Raw genomic sequence first — 20,406 nt, forward strand, 5'->3', positions numbered from 1 at the left:
CTGGTGGGAATATAAAATGGTTCAGTTACTTTGGAAAACAATCTGGCAGTTCCTCAATAGGTTAGAGTTATCATATGACTCAGCAATTAAACACCTAGTTATATACCCAAGAGAATTGAAAACATACATCTACACAAAAATATGTACCCAAAGGTTTGTAGTAGCATTATTCATGACATCAGAAAGTGTAAACAACCCAAATGTCCACCAATTGAGGAATGAATAAAGAAAAATGTGGGGCCAGGCGTGGTGACTCATGCCCGTAATCCCAGCACTTTGAGAGGCCAACAAGGGCGGATCACGAGGTCAGGTGTTTGAGACCAGCCTGGCCAACATGGCGAAACCCTGTCTGTACCAAAAATACAAAAATTAGCTGGGCGTGGTGGCTAGTGCCTGTAATCTCAGCTACTCAGGAGCCTGAGGCAGGAGAATCGCTTGAACCCGGGAGGCGGAGGTTGTAGTGAGCCAAGATTATGCCACTGCACTCCAGCCTGGGCGACAAGAGCAAGACTCCATCTCAAAAAAAAAAAAAAAAGAAAGAAAGAAAGAAAAATGTGATAATGTGATACAGTTATACAATGCAACATTATTCAGCGATGTAAAAGGATGAAGTACTGATAGATGGTAAAACATGGATGAACATTTTTTTTAAGACAGTCTCACTTTGTTGCCCAGGCTGGAGTGTGGTGGCATGATCTCAGCCCACTGCAACCTCTGCCTCCTGGGTTCAAGCAATTCTCCTGCCTCAGTCTCCCAAGTACCTGGAACTACAAGCATGCACCACCATGCCCGGCTAATTTTTATATTTTTAGTACAGATGGGGTTTCACCATGTTGGCCAGGCTGGTCTCGAACTCCCAACTTCAGGTGATCTGCCTGCCTCAGCCTCCCAAAGTGCTGGGATTACAGGCATGAGCCACTGCATCCGGCCTATAACACGGATGAACCTTGAAAACATTACGCTTAGTGAAAGAAATCAGACACAAAGGGCCACATATTATATGATTCCATTTATATGAAATGTCCAGAATAAAGCAGAGCCTTAGAGACAGAAAGTAGGTTAGTGGTTGCCTAGAGCTAGAGGGGAAGAAGTTGGGAGGAAATGAAAAATGACTGCTAATGAGTATTAGACTTCTTTTGGGGGTGATGAAAATGTTCTAAAATTGAAAGATGTACACCTTTGCAAATATATTAAAAATATGAATTGTATACTTTAAATGGGTGAATTGTACAGTATAAATTATATCTCAATAAAAAATATAATTGCAATTTTGATTGGAATTGCAATAAATGTACAGATTAATTTGGAAAATACAGACATCTTTACAAACCTTCATTTCCAGAAAGACTGTAACCATTCATCAGAAAGATTTAGCACTATTCATTCATTCATTCTTGCCTCGTTCTATTTCCTTTTTTTTTTTTTTTTTTTTTTTGAGACAGAGTCTAGCTCTGTTGCCCAGGCTGGAGCGCAGTGGTGCTATCTCAGCTCACTGCAACCTCTGCCTCCTGGGTTCAAGCAATTCTCATGTCTCAGCCTCCCAAGTAGCTGGGACTACAGGCTCCCACCACCACACCCGGCTAATTTTTATATATTAGAGACAGGGTTTTACCATGTTGGCCAGGCTGGTCTTGAACTCTTGACCTCAAGTGATCCACCCGCCTCAGCCTCCCAAAGTGCTAGGATTACAGGTGTGAGCCACCACGCCCAGCCTTTCTGTTTATTTCTAAAGACAACACTGGCCGGGCGCAGTGGCTCAAGCCTGTAATCCCAGCACTTTGGGAGGCCGAGACGGGTGGATCACGAGGTCAGGAGATCAAGACCATCCTGGCTAACACGGTGAAACCCCGTCTCAACTAAAAAACACAAAAAACTAGCCAGGCGAGGTGGTGGGCGTCTGTAGTCCCAGCTACTCGGGAGGCTGAGACAGGAGAATGGCGTAAACCCGGGAGGCGGAGCTTGCAGTGAGCTGAGATCCGGCCACTGCACTCCAGCCTGGGTGACAGAGCGAGACTCCGTCTCAAAAAAAAAAAAAGACAACACTTGGACACTGATTTTTTTCTAGCACTACAGTCCTATGTAGACATCTGTTTCCCACACTGGATTGTGAGTTCCTTAATGGCAGACAGGATATCTTTTTATATGTTTTCTCCTCAGTGCTTACCACAAAGGCCAATACACAGTGAGCACTTAATACATAATTGTAAAATGAATAGATAAAAGAATGAATAAACAAATGAACAAACTTATCTCTGCTCATATGACCAGCTGGATCCAGGATGATCAAAGAGAGAAAGTATGGAAGGAGAGGGGATAAGATAGGATACAGACAAACAAGATAGATGCTGGACAGGCAGGGGAAAGACAAGAGTGGAATTTGTGGAATGGATTTTGGAATCATGTCAAGAAGAGTTTCTTGAGCTCCCACAGTGGGCTCAGTCTGGGACTCTGTGAAGAGGCTGGAAGAGGCCCCTGGAGCTGAGGTTCAGAGTATGGGACTCCTGCCCTGCAGTTTGGGCTATTATTGTACCCTGTCCTCTTGCCAGCTATTTTCAGGCCTTGATCCAAATACCTTGTGCATGTTCCCTTGGCCAAAGTGGCTTTGGTGCCTGATGGATTGTGTACCTCTTCTCTTTTCCCACTGCCTACAAGCCTACTTACAGGAGGGGAATCACACACTTGTTCCTACCATCCTGTGTCCCATGCTGGCCTTACCTATAACAAGTGAATGAGGGTAGCTCTTTTATTACTAGAGCATTTGGAATGCAGCCCAAAAGAGGAATATGCCTAGAGCAGAAACAGAAAGTCGAAAGAAAATCCAGGGGCATCATTTTATATGTACATCAAGTCTCTCAAGTATAATAGACACATGCAAAAATATTCATTACAATGGTTCTCTATTATCTAGGTCAAAGGCAGTTTAAATCACTAGTCCTCAATCTAGGGTACTCTATTCCTGTGAGTACCTGTGCAGAAAAATATAAAGAGAATAAATGTCTAGATCCTCAACTTCCATATGTAATATTTCCTAACAATGATCTGTCTGAGTTGGCTCTTCTTTCTCACTCTCTTTCACAATTACCCTTCTCCCATGTTAAACAAGAATGTCATAGCTCTCTCTTATCTCAAACTTTATTACGGTACAATGCCTGGGTATGAACAAAGTGCTGAACAAAGGGACAATTTGAGAATGTATAACTTCTGAGTGAGAGCCCCAAGAAAGCAAATCAAAGAGAGTTTCTCTGAGAAATCAGTATTGAAAGGATTGGCATCTTAATTCATCCACCTAACAAACTCATGGCAAGACTACTTGCCTTATATCTCTTAGAATTACAATTCAGCAGTGAAATAGGTATCACAGAGTCATATATTAACATATTTATCTTAAGAAAGAAGTTAGGCAATTTCTAACAAAGTAGATCTGATTTGGATGATTATGTTGAGTGATAACTGGCTATGCAAAATAGGTTGTATGGTGGATGTTTTCTATAAATTATATGAGCTAAATTTGCAGTGCCAATGTTTTGAAAGAGCTATAACCTATATGTGCATATACATATGCACATATGTGTGTGTATATAATATGTAAAATATTTTGGAAATTAGATTTTTTGCAATTTTTAAATGTTATAATAAAATTTTTAGATATGAACATTATGTCAAGAGTTACATAATTTTTCAAAATTCTTTTAGGTATACAATTTTAAGAGTTTAAGGTTATTAATCTAAATAATTTTTCAGTGGTACTTTATCCCTTCCCCTCTACATCAGAATTGCCTGTGGAGGTTACAAAAATACAAGTCAGAGGTCTTACCCTGTGGAGATTCTAACTCAATAGTCTGAGATAGGTTCCAGGAATCTGGATTTCTAACGACATCCTCAGGTAATTATTTACATAATAATTACAAAACAATCTAGTCACCAGACTAGATTGTTTACCCCTAATTCAACGTATAATTTACACAAACTTTCCCCTCTCTCTGAGCCTGTTATTGTGGTCTTAGCAAGTAAAGCATGGCTATCCATATAAATAAATTTAGACTTCTATCAATTTGTTTCCAATCATATGAAAACAACTAGATAGATTTTTAACAAATCCGGATGTCATATTAGGATTCTCTAACTTTTTTTTGAGACAGGGTCTCACCCAGGCTGGAGTGCAGTGGCACAATCACTGCTCACTGCAGCTTCAACCTCCCAGGCTCAAGCAATCCTCCCACCTCAGCCTCCCAAATATCTAGGACCACAGGCATGCATGACCATACCCAGCTAATTTTTTATTTATTATTATTATTATTTTGAGACAGAGTCTCACTCTGTTACCCAGGCTGGAGTGCAGTGGCATGATCTTGGCTCACTTCAACCTCTGCCTCCTAGGTTCAATAGATTCTCCTGCCTCAGCCTCCTGAATAGTTGGGATTACAGGTGTGAGCCACCACGCCCAGCCTAATTTTTAAATTTTTTGTAGAGAAGGGGTCTACCTGTGTTGCCCAGGCTGATCTCAAACTCCTGAGCTCAGTGATCCTCCCTCCTCAGTCTCCCAAAGTTCTGGGATTACAGGCATGAGCCACTGTGCCTGGCAGATTCTCTAACTCACTATATGTGTCAGTTTGGAGGACACCTCAAATAGTCATCCTCAAAAGCAGCTCTGAAACTAAAGTTCAACAAGAACCCTCTGTGACTGCTCCTTTGGATAGATTTACATGTATTAAAATATCATGGTCAAAAAGAAGCAAACATTGGTTTCAAAAATTAGTCTCTGGTCAAAAAATCACAATTAGAAATGCAGGTGTTCATATGCTTTAGAGATGTTTTCTGTATGGGCAACTCTGTGTGTAATGTATTCTGGGGTGAACAGTTTCAGGGTTGTATTTATTTTATTTAAATAAAATAATGATGCTCCATGATAGTAAAACCATAAGGCTTTCAATAAGTAGACCAGACCTTAGAACCCTACAAGAGGGCTGTTCTAAAAACTTTATATCCCAAAAAGAGATAACAGGTAAGTCCAAGGCCCTCTTATGTCTGAGATTTTGCAGTCTTCTCTTGTACCTTCTCTAATTCAAAATTCCAAGCTGGCCAGGCACGGTGGCTCACGTCTGTGATCCCAGCACTTTGGGAGGCCGAAGCAGGAAGCTTACCTGAGATCAGGAATTTGAGACCAGCCTGGCCAACATGGCAAAACCCCATCTCCACTAAAAATACAAAAAAAAAAAAAAAAAAAAAAAAAAAATTAGCCGGGCATGGTGGTGTGTGCCTGTAGTCCCAGATACTCGGGAGGCTGAAGCAGGAGAGTTGTTTGAACCCAGGAGGCGGACGTTACCATGAGCTCATGAGCTAAGATCACACCATTGCACTCCAACCTGGGCAACAAGAGCAAAACTCTGTCTCAAAATAAAAATAAAAATAAAATTAGCCAGGTATGGTGGTGCATACCTGTGGTCCTAGCTACTCAGGAGGCTGAGGTGGAAGGATCACTTGAACCTTGGAGTTTGAGTCTACAGTGGGCCACAATCACACCACTGCACACCAGCCTGAGCAATAGAGCAAGACAAAGAGAAAGGAAAGGAAAGGAAAGGAAAGGAGAAAGGAAAGGAGAAAGGAAAGGAGAAAGGAAAGGAGAAAGGAAAGGAAAGGAAAGGAAAGGAAAGGAGGAAGGAGGAAGGAAGGAGAGAAAGAAAAGAAAAATCCTAAGTATTATGAGAGATTATAAACTGAGTGGAGAGTGAGGCTGTCAATGAGGCTAATGTAATCTTAGATTTGTAAAGTCAAAGAATGGTAATAGTACTCTGTTCAAGGCAGACCATGGCTGGAATACTTAATGAGAGATATTGGCCAACTAAAGTATATCCAGGGGAGACTGACGTGGTTGTTTAGGAAGCCACATCATATGAGGAACCTGAGAATGTGGACTCAGTATCACCTCATTTATAAAACAAGAACACTGGACTAGATCAGGGGTTTTCAAACTGAGCTTTGCAAATCCCTAGGGATTCCAGACACACACCTCACAGGGAACACAGTGACAGGGTGGAGAAGCCTACAGAATGTGGCTCTACGCCTCCAATCCATGCTCCAACAAGATCAGCACTGCTGTTACCTGTTTTAGGTATAGGGTTTCGGCATAATAATAAAAATAGCTAATACACTTTTTGCCAAGCACTAAGCCCTTTATATAGATTATTCCAATTCTTCCTTACAATAATCTATGTCACAGGACTTGTTATTATTTCCATTTTACAGACATGAAAAATTGAGGTTTAAAGAGGTGAGGTAACTTGCCTAACTAGTAAGTATTAAGGTAGAGATGCAGGAATTGAATCAGAATGACCCAGAATCAGAATGATAACTTACGGGGATTGTTAGGTATTGGGATATTGGTAGTACAATTCCTGATTTATATGGGAATTAGAACAAATGACCTCTAAGGTCTGAAACTGAGAGTCTTGAATTCTCAGAGGTTCAAGGTGTGAGACACTGGGGATCATTACCAGTGCCCAACCTCTCCCAAACCAAATCCAGGAAGTGGGGGAAGGCCCATCCTCAACTCCAGGCCTTCTGAGTTAATTGTTATAAATGTGGGGTTGCCATAAGGCAAGAACTCCTGCTCCCATCTGACCATCTAGTATCTTCAAAGGAGAGGAGGCCAGTTCCTCCTCTCCCCTAACTTCTCCCAGACATGTAGGGAACTTATCCAGGCAGTTCTCTACATTTGTGACAGAAATTCTGAAGGTCAGTGCCAGAAGTAACTTAAGCAAGTGTCCTGTACATCCCTAACAGTTTATAAGTGGGAAAAAGAAGGCTTAGAAAAGGGCATTAACTAAAGCCATTCTTTTCATTAAATGTTTACTGAACACACCAGTATAAGAAGTTGGCCCAGACACAAACTCAAGTAGCTGATATGAAGCTCAGGACACTGAAACAGGCCTCAAGACAGAGTCTTCAGAGTAATACAGTTATTATTCATATGCCATCTACTTCCAAAAAAGTGACTCGGAAAGCACAGCCTACTTGTCTCATTTTCACCACTTTAGGGAGGGGTTCTGTAAAGTGTCAAAGGTCATAAAACACAGGGAGAAATGAGAGAAGCAGGTTAGAAATCCACCTTAAACATGAAATCCTCCAGCTCTCCTCCACAATCTGCTCACCTGATTCAAGTGGAGAAAGACTGTTCCCAACAGCAGGTATTTCCCATGTATCTCGCATTAGCTTTGAATATTTATGATACCAGCCACAAACAACCCTCAGGCAAGGGGAGCAGACTCCTTCCTCAGCCCCTTCATTCCAAACCTTCTAAAATTCTCACTTTATGTTGTCAACATCATTATAGAAAAAAAATAAATAAATAAACAAAATCCTCCGTCGTTCTTACCATCGCAACAGAAATTCAACCCACCTACTGAGTCACCACAGAGTCACTACAGGTTGCAACAGAACTTCTAAAAACTGCTTCCTCTCTTCAGAAACAGTCAGAGAATTCTGGAATATTAGAGATGAAAGGGACCCTGCAGAGTATCTGTAGTGCATTTCCCATCATGCCTACAAAGAGAAGGCCCAGAAAGAGGAAGAGAATGGTCTGAAGTCATCTTTCTTAAAATGAGTGTTTTTCTTTACCAAGCATATCTTAATCAACAGACATGCTGTTGTGAAACTAGTGAAGATATAGATATGGTGTGTGTATTTGAGAAGGTAGGGATGGTTGAGAAGGTAAGGGAAGCCCATGTTTTGACAAGGAGATCTGTAAAGGTGATAGGGAAAATCAGAGCCCTAGAGTGTATTGTCCTATCATTCATGTCGAGGGACTCTAAATTATCTAGGTCCATATTCTGGAGTTCACTTCAGTGATATGGGGAGGTAGGGAATTTTTTTTTTTTTTTTTTTTTTTTTGCCTCAAATACACACACACACACACATATGCCTACAAGGATCTGGGCAGCTCCAAATGTCATACTATGGAATTCATATTCAGGAGCATATAAGGATCCTGAGAGCAGAGCTTCTGTCCTAGGGTCACTCCTAAAGTTGTCTTATTCTTGAAAGCTCCAGTTCCTGAAGAAGGACTGAAATAGAGTGAGAGCCATGAAGAGACAGCAGTGATTTCAGCTGAGGGTGGGGATTTAGGTGGCTCAGAGATAATGACAGCCTTAGGAAACACAAAGCAAAGCAAACAATGGAAGGAATCAACGATACCAAATGTGTTGGGCTTTGGTGACTGGGGACTTCTAGAAAAAGTAGAGATTGAGCAGCTAGTATAAATGACCAGAATATCAGCCATCAACCACTCTTTCCACCCTCTCCTTATAAACCTTTTACTTAATCCCCCAAATCCCCAACAGTCCCCCAGTGTTCCTTTAACTAGCTAACTCCCTTCCACTCCTTCAGCTACTTCTAACACCCTCACTGACTCTCTCTCCCTGAATGACTATCCCAATACTTTGTCACTGATCATTTTCTCATACATATACACATGCACCCCCACTAATATATTTATCTGCCACACCAGGGGGAAGACAGCCCGAGAGGGTTGGAACCAAAGTCTGTATTTTGAAGGGCAAATTTAGCCCTTGAATCAGATGACTGTGTGCCTTCAAAAGAGGCAGTGTTTATACAGATTAAGAGAATCCTTGACTCTTTCCTCTCACTTTCTCCCCGTCTCTTCACCATCTACACACCTAGTTACCTGTGCTGGTTTCTTTCCGTAATGAAAAAATAGCTAATACACTTTTTGCCAAGCACCAAGCCCTTTATACAGATTAAATTAATGTAAAATTACTAAATCACTCTAAAATTTCATTGTTCCATTCCATTCCCACCAGCAGCATCACAGTTCAGAACTCAATAACAAACTCTCAGTTCTCTGGCTTCACATTCCCATTTCCATTTGTATCCAGATGATCCTCTTAACCTCTGCTGTGACTTCTACATTCCCCTGCATGCAATCCTTTCACAGATCTCCAAAAATAGTCAAGATCTCCTTTACCTGGACCTCATCCGCTGTTGATGACAACCTTGACTCCTCTTTCACTCCCCATACCCAATCCAAGTTAGCAAATTCCATGGCTTCTTCATTCAAAATAGATCCAGAATTTGACCACATCTAACCATCTTCATGACTACTCCTATGGTCTAAATCACCACAATCTATCACCTCGATTTCTACAATAGCCTCTTAACTGGTCTCCCTACTTCTACTTTTCCCCTTCTACAGTCTCTTCTTAATATAAAAGAGCCTAAATAGAAGCCAAATCATTATCACGTCTATGTTTAAGATTGTCTAGTGGTGTGGGTGGGCATGGTGGCTCATGCCTGTAACCCCAGCACTTTGGGAGGCCGAGGTGGGCAGGTCACAAGGTCAGGAGTTCAAGACCAGCCTGGCCAACATGGTGAAAACCCGTCTCTACTAAAAATACAAAAATTGGCCAGGCACGGTGGCACATACCTGTAATCCCAGCACTTTGGGAGGCCAAGGCAGGTGGATCATGAGGTCAAGAGATCAAGACCATCCTGGCTAAGATGGTGAAACCCCATCTCTACTAAAAATACAAAAAATTAGCCGGGTGTGGTGGTGGGCACCTGTAGTCCCAGCTACTCGGGAGACTGAGGCAAGAGAATGGCATGAACCCAGGAGGCAGAGCTTGCAGTGAGTGAAGATTACGCCACTACACTCCAGCCTGGGCAATACAGTGAGACTCTGTCTCAAAAATAAAAAATATTAGCCAGATGTGATGGAGGGTGCAGTGAGCCAAGATCACACCATTGCACTCCAGCCTGGGCAACAGAGCAAGACTCCGTCTCAACAACAACAAAAAAAGATTGTCTAGTGGTTTCCCATTTCACCATGAATAAAAGGCCAAAGTCTATATTAGCTTTCAAGATGTGACTTGACCTAATATCCTGCTGGTGTCAATACTACTCTCTCTTCCCTAGTTCACACTGTTTTAGCTACACTAACTTCCTAGCTAGTCTTCAAACACACCAGGCAGCAGCACATTTGTTCTTCCGTCAACCTGGAACATTTCCCCTCCCTACCCCAACTATCTGTGTAGCACACTCCAACTTTCCTTCAGATCTCTGCTCAAATGTCATCTTTATCAAAAGGTTCTTTCCTTATCAGCTCCCACTCTGCACTGTCACTTCCATTTCTCCTTGCTCTGCTCTATATTTTTCTATAGTACTCATCATTACCTGTCATATACTTATGGTTTCTGTGTTTATTGTCTGTCTCCTCAAGCTGGACTATAACCTCCATGAGGGCAAGAACTTTGTTTAGAATAGTGCCTGGCACATAATAAGTTCTTAGTCAGCATTTATTGAATGAATAAATTGTTCCCCGCATAAACTTTTTACTCTAAACACGCTTGGTCTTCTCACTGTTCCAACATAAATAATTGTGGTGGTTAATATTTACGTGCATTCAGTGTGCCAGGAATTTGGCACATGGTTTTTTTTTATCCTATTCAATCTTACAAAACTGACAACTCCATGAGATAAAAGCTATTTTTATCCATGTTTAACAGTTGAGAAAACTGAGGTTCAAAGAGGTTAAGTAACTTGCCCAAGATCAGACAGCTAATTAGTGGCAAAAATAGGACTCAAACTAGGTTAGTCTGACACCAAAACACCCATTCTCCCAATCTTTATGTTATCCTGCCTCCCTATAAGGCTTTCTCCTTTCTATGAACTATTTGTGTAAGTAGCTCTTTGCAGTTTGGTCCATAACTCTTTTCAGGCTTTTTTTTTTTTTTTTTTGATGGAGTCTTGCTCTGTTGCCCAGGCTGGCATACATTGGCATGATCTCAGCTCACAACAACCTCTGTCTCCTGGGTTCAAGCAATTCTCCTGTCTCAGCCTCCCAAGTAGCTGGGATTACAGGAGTGCACCACCATACCCGGCTAATTTTTGTATTTTTAGTAGAGATGGGGTTTCGTCTTGTTGGCCAGGCTGGTCTTGAACTCCTGACCTAAGGTGATCAGCCCACCTCAGCCTCCCAAAGTGTTGGGATTACAGGCGTGAGCCACTGTGCCTGGCCCAGGCTGTTTTTATGTAGATCTATTTGTTTTGTTTTGTTTTGCTTTGTTTTTGAGATGGAGTTTCACTCTCGTCGCCCAGGGTGGAATGCAATGGCACGATCTCAGCTCATTACAACCTCCGCCTCCTGGGTTCAAGCCATTCTCCTGCCTCAGCCTCCCAAGTAGCTGCAATTACAGGCACCCGCCACCACACCCAGCTGATTTTTGTATTTTTAGTAGAGACAGGGTTTCACCATGTTGGCCAGGCTGGTCTCGAACTCCTGACCTCAGGTGATCCACTTGCCTTGGCCTTCCAAAGTGCTGGGATTACAGGCATGAGCCACTGTGCCCAGTCAATCTATTTGGTCTTTCCAAATAGAATGTAAATTCCATGAGATTAGGGTCTGGGACATTCAAACCTAATAACACATTTTAGCTGATATTTTAAAGTTAATTTAAATCAATTTGGCTAATGTGGCTACTTTCTCTTTTTATCTGTCATAGCCAAGTGCTGGACTACTAGAATAATGAGGTAGTGTCATGAGTGAAAAAAAATAGTTGACTAGGAGTGAGAGTATCTGGAGATTAGTCTCAGTTCTGTCTTCAAACAGGTGTATGACCCTCAGGCAAATCACTTAGCTTCTTTGTCCCTTAATCTACCAATCTTTGAAGAGAGTTGGCCTAGATGGACTCTAACAGTCACTTCAAATTCTAAAAACACTACTATTCCATGAACATTTGCAATGTGTCAAGCCAAAAGTAAAAGGCCAAATTATTCCTTAATATGGTTCTATTTTGGATAATGGGAGTACTTTCCTAAGAACACCACTTCCTTTGTGGATAATTTCAGTATCTATACAATGCATGTTCCAAAACAAGACACGAGCTACAAATGTGGCTTGTTAATGCCACCATAGCTATCTAAATGACATAAAATTAAGAAGAAAGACATAATGTGTTTCTATAAGAAGTATATCAATTGGAATGAATCATGGAAAAGATGTCATTTTTAAAAGCCTTAGTAAGAATTAGAGCAGAAAGAAGGTGAGCTCCAAGAGAGAGAACTTTGGGAGGAAAAGGAGGACTTCATATGATAGTGAGTTTGGAAAATATTAAATATATGATAAAGGCTTCAACAGTACAAGACAAAAATGGTAAGCAATTATTATTATTATTATTTATTGTTTTTTTGAGACAGAGTCTCGCTCCGTCACCCAGGCTGGAGTGCGGCAGCGTGATCTTGGCTCACTGCAACCTCTGCCTCCCAGGTTCAAGTGATTCTTCTGCCTCAGACTCCCAAGTAGCTGGGACTACAGATGTGCACCATCATGCCCAGCTAATTTTTTTTGTATTTTTAGTAGAGATGAGATTTCACCACATTGGCCAGGCTTGTCTCGAACTCCTGACCTCAGGTGATCTGCCTGGGCCTCAGCCTCCCAAAGTGTTGGGATTACAGGCATGAGCCACTGCGCACAGCTCGGTAAGCAATTATTAACTTCAGAGTAAATAAAAATCTGTACATAAAAGGAAATGTACAGCATACCATAATATGCTATTCTGATGTAAACTGGTTTTAAATTAACTAGAAAACAGCTTTAATTATATTGAGAAGAAGAGAGAAGGAAGTTAGACAGGTATATAAGAACTAAATTCTCATCTATCATAGTAAGAAATCAATACTTTCTTTAAAAATGATGAAAAATAGCAGTATAAGCATATCCTTTAAAAATACAGAGGTAACAAAAGGAAGTAACCACATATCTGGCATATTTGCACTTTACTTTCTTATAATAAAATGCAATTTATTTGTATTTTGCTTTTGCTTTACTATAAACATAAAATAATTAAATAGTAATTGCCTATATGGTACTTGTCTCTTGCCTTTTTACCCGTATATCCCTAATGCCTAACGCAGCCCTGAGTATCCAATATCTTTAACAATTCTTGTTGAGGGAGTGACCAATGTAAAAATGGAGTAAGGATGTCTTGTTTTTTTGAGTTACAGAATTTTGCACTGGAAATTAATTTAGAGATTATTTAATCCAGTGCTTCCCCAATGGGTGTTCCATGGAATACTGCTTCTTGTGATGTCAATAGCATGCTGGCAAAAAGTGTTTGGGGCTTAAATAAGTTCAGGAAATCATATGTTAAACAAAATTAATCAGGTATCTCTAATGTAGGACTTCTTGGAGATTTTACTATGCTAATATACATTAGGAATCTCACACAAAGGCAATTTATTATGTGATGTTTCTCAGACTGAAACATTTTATGAATTAAAAAGCCCCCTACTAATATCTCCAGTAATTAGTGGTTCCTGAAGAATTCTTTGGAAAACGCTGATCTAGTCTACTCTCATTTTACAGATGGGGAAAGAGAGGCTCTCCAAAGCCTGTCCAGGGGAACTGGTGCCTCTAGAAAGAAAGGGCCTCAGGATTCTGGAAAACTCTCAGGATTCTGATTGAAAACTCTGGCCTGTGTATTCTGTTTTTCATTAGGCACCTGAGTTCTTTCAAACCAGGGAACAAATTCAGATACAAGCATTTCCTTTTAAGATCTTTTTTTTTCTCTTTTTATTTTTCTTATTTTATTTTTATTATTACTTTTTGAGACAGGGTCTTGCTCTGTTGCCCAGGCTGGAGTACAGTGGTGTGATCTCTGCTCACTGCAACCTCCGCCTCCTGGGCTCAAGCAGTCCTCCCACCACAGCCTTTCAAGTAGCTGGGACTACAGGCATGCACCACCATGCCCAGCTAATTTTTGTCTTTTATGTAGAGTGGGAGTTTCACCATGTTGCCCAGGCTGGTCTCGAACTCCTAAGCTCAAGTAACCCTCTTGCCTCAGCCTCCCAAAGTGCTGGGATTACAGGCATGAGCCACCATGCCCGGCCTCCTTTGAAGATCTTTAAAGGTTTTCTGATCTTTAAAGAGCCTGGGAAATGAGCCCAAGTGTTGGCTGGAGCTCAAGCATAAAGCTCTAAAGCAGAAGCTAAAGAGAGTCTCAACAGACACAATGGACAGTGAATTTCAGTGGCAAAGTAGCCCCCAACTAAGCAATGGTAATACAATAATAGACCACTCACACCTATACAGTGTTTTCCAATAAACAAATAAGTGCTTTTACAACGTTATCTCATTTGATTCTTACAACAATGTAGTGAGAAAAACAAGGGTAGAATTATTATCCCCATTTTATGAAAGAAGAAACTGACTCTTAGTTAAATGCGTTGTCTGTGGTTAAACAACATGTTAATGGCAGAGTTGAAAGGAGAACCTAAATTTCCTGTCTCTCAGGTTAAGGCTCTTCTCAATATATCACACAAACTGGGCAAAGATATTGAGTGAGTTCCAATTTAACTCTCCTATGAATGATCCAAGCTGCTCCTATTGGCTAGCTTAAAAAATTAATCAGGCCAGACATGGTGGCTCATGCTAATCCCAGCACTTTGGGAGGCCAAGGCAGGCGGATCGCTTGAGTTCAGGAGTTCAAGAACAGCCTGGGCAACGTGGTGAAACCCCATCATTACAAAAAATACTAAATACAAAATACAAAGTACAAAAATTAGCCAAACGTGGTGGTGCATGCCTGTAGTCCCACCTACTCAGGAGGCTGACGTGGGAGGATTGCTTGAGCAGGGGAGGCAGAGGCAGAGGTTGCAGTGAGCCAAGATCATGCCACTGCACTCCAGCCTGGGCAACAGAGCAAGATCCTGTCTCAGAAAAAAATAGATCAATTCTGAGTGCTCATAGGTTGTGGCAGAAGCAACACCCCAATTCAAAGTCCTATTTGGATTTGGTATAGTAGTATCTCCTAGACAGCTAAATTCCTGGGAGAAGCAGTCTTAGAAATTTCCTGCTGGGGAGACCGCATGGCCTAGTGGTACAAGCAAGGAGTCAGGCAGACTTGAGCTTGAATTCTGGCTCTACCACTTGTTCACTCTATGACCTTATTCACTGTATAACCCTTCAATGCTTCATTTGTTCACCTGTAAAATGAAACTAGAATTCCTATTTTACAAAGCTGTTGAGAGGTCAAGGTAAGGAATTAGAGGAGTAATAGAGTGTCATGGTTGTGTATAAGCTCTGTAATTATACTGCCTAGGTTTGAATCTCAGCCTTGCTTCTAGCTAGTTGTTTCACTTCAGATATGTCACTTGACTTCTCAGAATTTCAGTTTTCGCCTATATAAAATAAGGAAAACAAATGGTGCTTTCATAATTATTATAAGCATCAAAGGAGATAATATTTGTTAAGCACTTAAGCATAGTTTCTGGCACACAGCTCTGTAAAAGATAATGATAACGATAGTGATAGTAGAGGTGGTGAAAAACCCAATACTATTTTTCTTCCAAAGCAAGAATGAGGAAGAAAGCTACTCAGTCCTGTTCTCTTCCATTTGCCAGTGCCCTTTCTCCCTCTTCAACTGCAAAGCCAAGAACACTAGAGTAGAAGTCAGGACACTTGGCTTTGAATGTCAGCTCTGTCACGTACTAGTTATGTGATCTGAAGGAAGTCATGTAACTTCCTTGAGGTATTTTTCCTCACCTGAGATATTAAGTTGATGACACTTTGCTTACTCTGCTGGGTTGTTGTAAGTATCAAATGAGTGTTTTTATCTGCCACCAAGTATAAGATAGATATTTTTACCAGTAAAAAGCAACTTTATCTCCAAGCTTTTTCTCATGGACATTTCGATCCAGTACATTGTAGCAGATGTTGGTACTTGCTCCTTTCATCCACTCAATGAAGATTTTCCCTTTAGTCACATCAAAGTTGTACCGAAGGAATGGGCCAGGGCATGGAGTCTTCCAGTAAAATTCCTTGGCAATGTCTCCCCAGAATTCTGCAATAGAAATGGAAGCCCAGATATCATTAATCTTCTCAGACATATTTAGCCTCAGAAGGCTTACCAGTCTAACACAGGACCAAGTTATAACTTCCCTGCCCTAGGACCCACCACCTGGGTCCCTTCTTTACCTGTCTAATCTTAGCACCCACCTCTTCTTTTTTTTTTTTTTTGAGACGGAGTCTCGCTATGACATCCAGGCTGGAGTACAGTGGCCCAATCTCGGCTCACTACAACCTCTGCCTCCCGGGTTCAAGCAATTCTTCTGCCTCAGCCTCCCGAGTAGCTGGGACTATAGGCGGGTACCACCATGCCTGGCTAATTTTTGTATTTTTAGTAGAGACGGGGTTTCACTATGTTAGCCAGGCTGTTCTCGAACTCCTGACCTCGTGATCTGCTCGCCTCAGCCTCCCAAAGTGCTGGGATTAAAGGCATGAGCCACCGTGCCCGGCCAGCACCCACCACTCTTCTAACCCATCTTCTGTTCTCCTGGGCTGAATGTTGACTCAAATTCTTCCTCCTGTCCTCAAGACTGCCTACTCATTTTTTACCATCTATTAAAATCAGAGCCACCTAGTACTAGCACAATGCCTAGCACACAATAGGCAATTGGTAATTTTTTGTTGCTGTTGCCCAGGCTTGTCCTGAACTCCTGGACTCAGGTATCTTCCAGCCTCAGCCTCCCAAGTAGCTGGGATTATAGGTACACACCACTGAGTCCTGCTGAAATCAAGTACAATTATTTTCACCCTCTAACTAGATGAAAGTAAATTTTTTAATGAAGTAATTAGTGAAAGAAAAAACTTATTTATCCACAGAACCTTCCATGACCAACTCTTTCTTAATTTGTGCATTCTCTCTCAGCAATTATATATTGAACATCTCTTTCTCCAGCTTCTACTTGTATAAGTGTTATTCACTATGTGCCAAATGTTTCTTTAAACTTTTTATATGTATTATCTTATTTAATCCTTACCACAACTCTAGGAGGGAGGCTTTTCTCATTTTATAAACTTGAAACTCAAGCCTCAGAGAGGTTAAATACCTTGTCTAAGGTTACACAATTACTAAATCAAGATTTAAACTTCCTTGAGACATTTTTGCTAAAATCTGAAAGATGAATAGAAGTTTTTCTCCACTCCCATATAAAAAAAGGGACTACTCTGGGATAAGAGAGAACCAAGGGTATATGTTAGGAGGAACTCCTTGAGGCTGAAACACTGAGAATAAGGGAAGGAATAGCAGGAATTGATGCATAAACTGGGCAAATCATGCAATTCTGTGTATAGTAAGGAATTTGGTATATATCCGAAGAGCAATGAAAATTCACTGAAGGGTTTTAAGCAAGAGTGACATGATCAAATTTACATTCTTAAAATATCTGCCTGGCTATTCTGCAGAAAATGTACTCCACAGGTAAAACATATGAATGCAGAGAATTTAGGATAGTCTGTGTACTGAATCAAGAGTTGGAGGATACCGGGCACTGTGGCTCACGCCTGTAATCCTAGCACTTTGGGAGCCCAAGGTGGGTGGATCACTTGAAATCAGGAATTCGAGACCAGCCTGGCCAACATGGTGAAAACCCTGCCTCTACTAAAAGAAAAAAAAAAAAAGCCAGGCCTGGTGGCGGGTGACTGTAATCCCAACTACTCAGGAGGCTGAGAAGGGAGAATCGCTTGAACCTGGGAGGCGGAGGTTGCAGTGAGCTGAGATGGTGCCACTGTACTCCAGCCTGGGCAACAGAGCAAGACTCTGTCTCAAAAAAAAAAAAAAAAAAAAAAAAACAAGTTGGAGGAAAGAGAAGCAATTAGAACCATAATAATGGAAGTAACCTTACAGATTATCACCTCCTCATTTCATTTTATAAGAAATAAAATTCAGGCCGGGCGCGGTGGCTCAAGCCTGTAATCCCAGCACTTTTGGGAGGCTGAGACGGGCGGATCACTAGGTCAGGAGATCGAGACCATCCTGGCTAACACGGTGAAACCCCGTCTCTACTAAAAAATACAAAAAACTAGCCGGGCGAGGTGGCGGGCGCCTGTAGTCCCAGCTACTCAGGAAGCTGAGACAGGAGAATGGCGTGAACCCGGGAGGCGGAGCTTGCAGTGAGCTGAGATCCGGCCACTGCACTCCAGCCTGGGCGACAGAGCGAGACTCCGTCCCAAAAAAAAAAAAAAAAGAAATAAATAAAATTCACAGAAGCTAAGTCATTTGTTTCAGGTTATACAATTTACAGTTTATACAATCTAGTTGGAGAGATAAGATTAATGCATGAAATATTTTTTAATGTACAAGACAGAACATAACTGAAAGTTAAATCACATAGTGTACAACCCTATAATGTATTAAAGAAATCCAAATTAAATCAACCCCAAGGTGCCATTACATACCTAGAAAACTCGTAAAAATTTTAAAAATTATTAAGCCCAATGTCTGGGTGGCCCTGGGAAAACAGATACTCTTATACAATAACGGCATTGTAAGAAATTGGCACAATCTTATTAGATAACAAGGCAATGCATGACAGGAGCCATAAAACTTTTCTTTTTTTTTTTCAGTTCGTAGTCTTGCTCTCTTGTCACCCAGGCTGGAGTGCAGTGGCATGATCTCAGCTCACTGCAACCGCCATCTCCCTGGCTCAAGTGATCCCCCCATCTCAGCTGTGCTCCCTCCCCCCTCTCCCAGTAGCTGGAACTACAGGCGCACATTGTTTGTTTTGTAGAAATGGGGTTTGGCCATGTTACCCAGGCTGGTCTCAAACTCCTGAGCTCAAGCTTTGGGAGCCCACCTTGCCCTCCCAAAGTGCTGGGATTACAGGTGTGGGCCACCACGCCCAGCCCATAAAACTTTTTATACCCTTTTCTCTGCTATCTCAACTACAGGGAATAGACTTCAAGAAAATAATCACAAAGAAAAAAGGGATTAGTAAAGAGTTTCACTATAATAGTGAAACTGGAAACAACCCAATAGCCCAACAATAAGAAATTGATGAAAACTAGTAATACAAGTAGTAATACCATAGAATAATAAATGGCCATTAAAGAGAAAGCAAATGAGAGCTAGTATTTTGTAAATGACATTCATGTATCAGGGACTGGACTAATCTCATTTAATCTTTATGACATTATGGTCTTACAGCGTATACATCAATTATCCTAATTTTATAGATGAGAAAACTGAAGCTCAGGAAGCATAGGAAACTCTGCCAAGGACCACACAGCTAATAATGAGAATACAAATACTCAAAAATATTTTTAAGTGATAATAGTAGGCACATAGTATATAAAACTATAAACCATATTTATGTCCATCAACAAGGAATGAAGAAAGCTGAGGTGTTTTTGTTTTTGTTTCTGTTTTGAGACAGGGTCTTGCTGTGTCGCCCAGGCTGGAGTGCAGTGGCACAATCTCGGCTCACTGCAATCTCCTTCCCCTGGGATCAAGCAATTCTCGTGCCTTAGCCTCCTGAGTAGTGGGATTACAGACGTGCATCACCATGCTTGGCTACAAAACTGAGTTTTATGCACACTTAGTTTTTCTGGGTTTTTTTTTTTTTTTTTTTGGGTAGAGGCTGTGTGTGTGTCAGAATCTGGATGATTGGCATAGATTCTAAGTACTAAAGATATTCAGAAGAGGAAAAAGGTGAGCATAAATTGGAATAATCAGGGAATGCTCTATTGGAACCGGTGGAGTTTGACTAGGTAGAGAGAAGCTGAAGGAAATGAACAAAGGCAAGAAAGTGGGAGTAAGTGTGTATCCAGGATATCAAGGAGAATGATCTATCTAGAATGAAGGGAGTGGTAGCAAGTAGTGGGAGATAAGGATAGAGTGGAGCTAGATTATCTGGAGGTCTTAAAAGAAAAGCAGAATTTTAATTAGAAACTGCCAGAAACAGGGAACTATTGAAAGTTTTTGCAGTGACATTTGAAAGCATATTTCCATAGTATCAATCTAATGGTGTCTTGATAAATCTACTGGAAAGACTGAAGTTGGTGAAACTAGGCAAGAGAGGACAAACTAGGAGGCTACTTCCCTGGTAGAAATTCTGTATTTGACGGAATTTGGTGAAATGCATCCTGTGGGGTCATGGAAGAGGAATAGCATTGCTATTAGGATATGGATTCTGCAGTCAAACTGTCTTGGTTCAAATCCCAACTCCACCACTTTACACTTGATTGAATCCTGTCTTGCATTACTTGGTAATTGCTTAATTTATATTGTATCAGACTAACTACTATTTATTGAATGTGTACTGTGCATCAGGCATATTATAGTGCCTACTTATTACACACTTTAGTCCTTATACAAACCCATTAGACAAGTATTACTAGTCCTATCTTATAGATGGAAGAAAAGGAATCTCAGATAGGCTTAAAAATTTGCCTTAAGACCCCACAGTAAATGAATAGCAGAGTCAGGGTCTAAATCTACATTTTTCTGGATTTGATTCATGGCCCATGCTTGTCCCACAACCAAACATCATGCTGCTTCCCAATGCGGGTGCAATTTTGACTCCTTGGCCAGGCGTGATAGCTCATGCACATGTAAT

At 41.1% G+C, this 20,406-nt stretch overlaps 1 protein-coding gene across 9 annotated transcripts in view; it reads right to left on the reverse strand.

The window, feature by feature from the left end:
- The window catches only part of ACSS2 (acyl-CoA synthetase short chain family member 2), a 92,791-nt gene that overhangs the window by 28,107 nt on the left and 44,278 nt on the right, over positions 1 to 20,406 (reverse strand). For all 9 annotated transcript variants that reach the window (XM_050807067.1, XM_050807072.1, XM_050807070.1 and 6 more), the window contains one exon: positions 15,656 to 15,851. In XM_050807067.1, the coding sequence (XP_050663024.1) occupies positions 15,656 to 15,851 (196 nt within the window). The remainder of the gene's footprint in view (positions 1 to 15,655; positions 15,852 to 20,406) is intronic.

Source organism: Macaca thibetana, chromosome 10, assembly GCF_024542745.1.
Source record: "Macaca thibetana thibetana isolate TM-01 chromosome 10, ASM2454274v1, whole genome shotgun sequence".
Lineage (NCBI taxonomy): Eukaryota > Metazoa > Chordata > Mammalia > Primates > Cercopithecidae > Macaca > Macaca thibetana.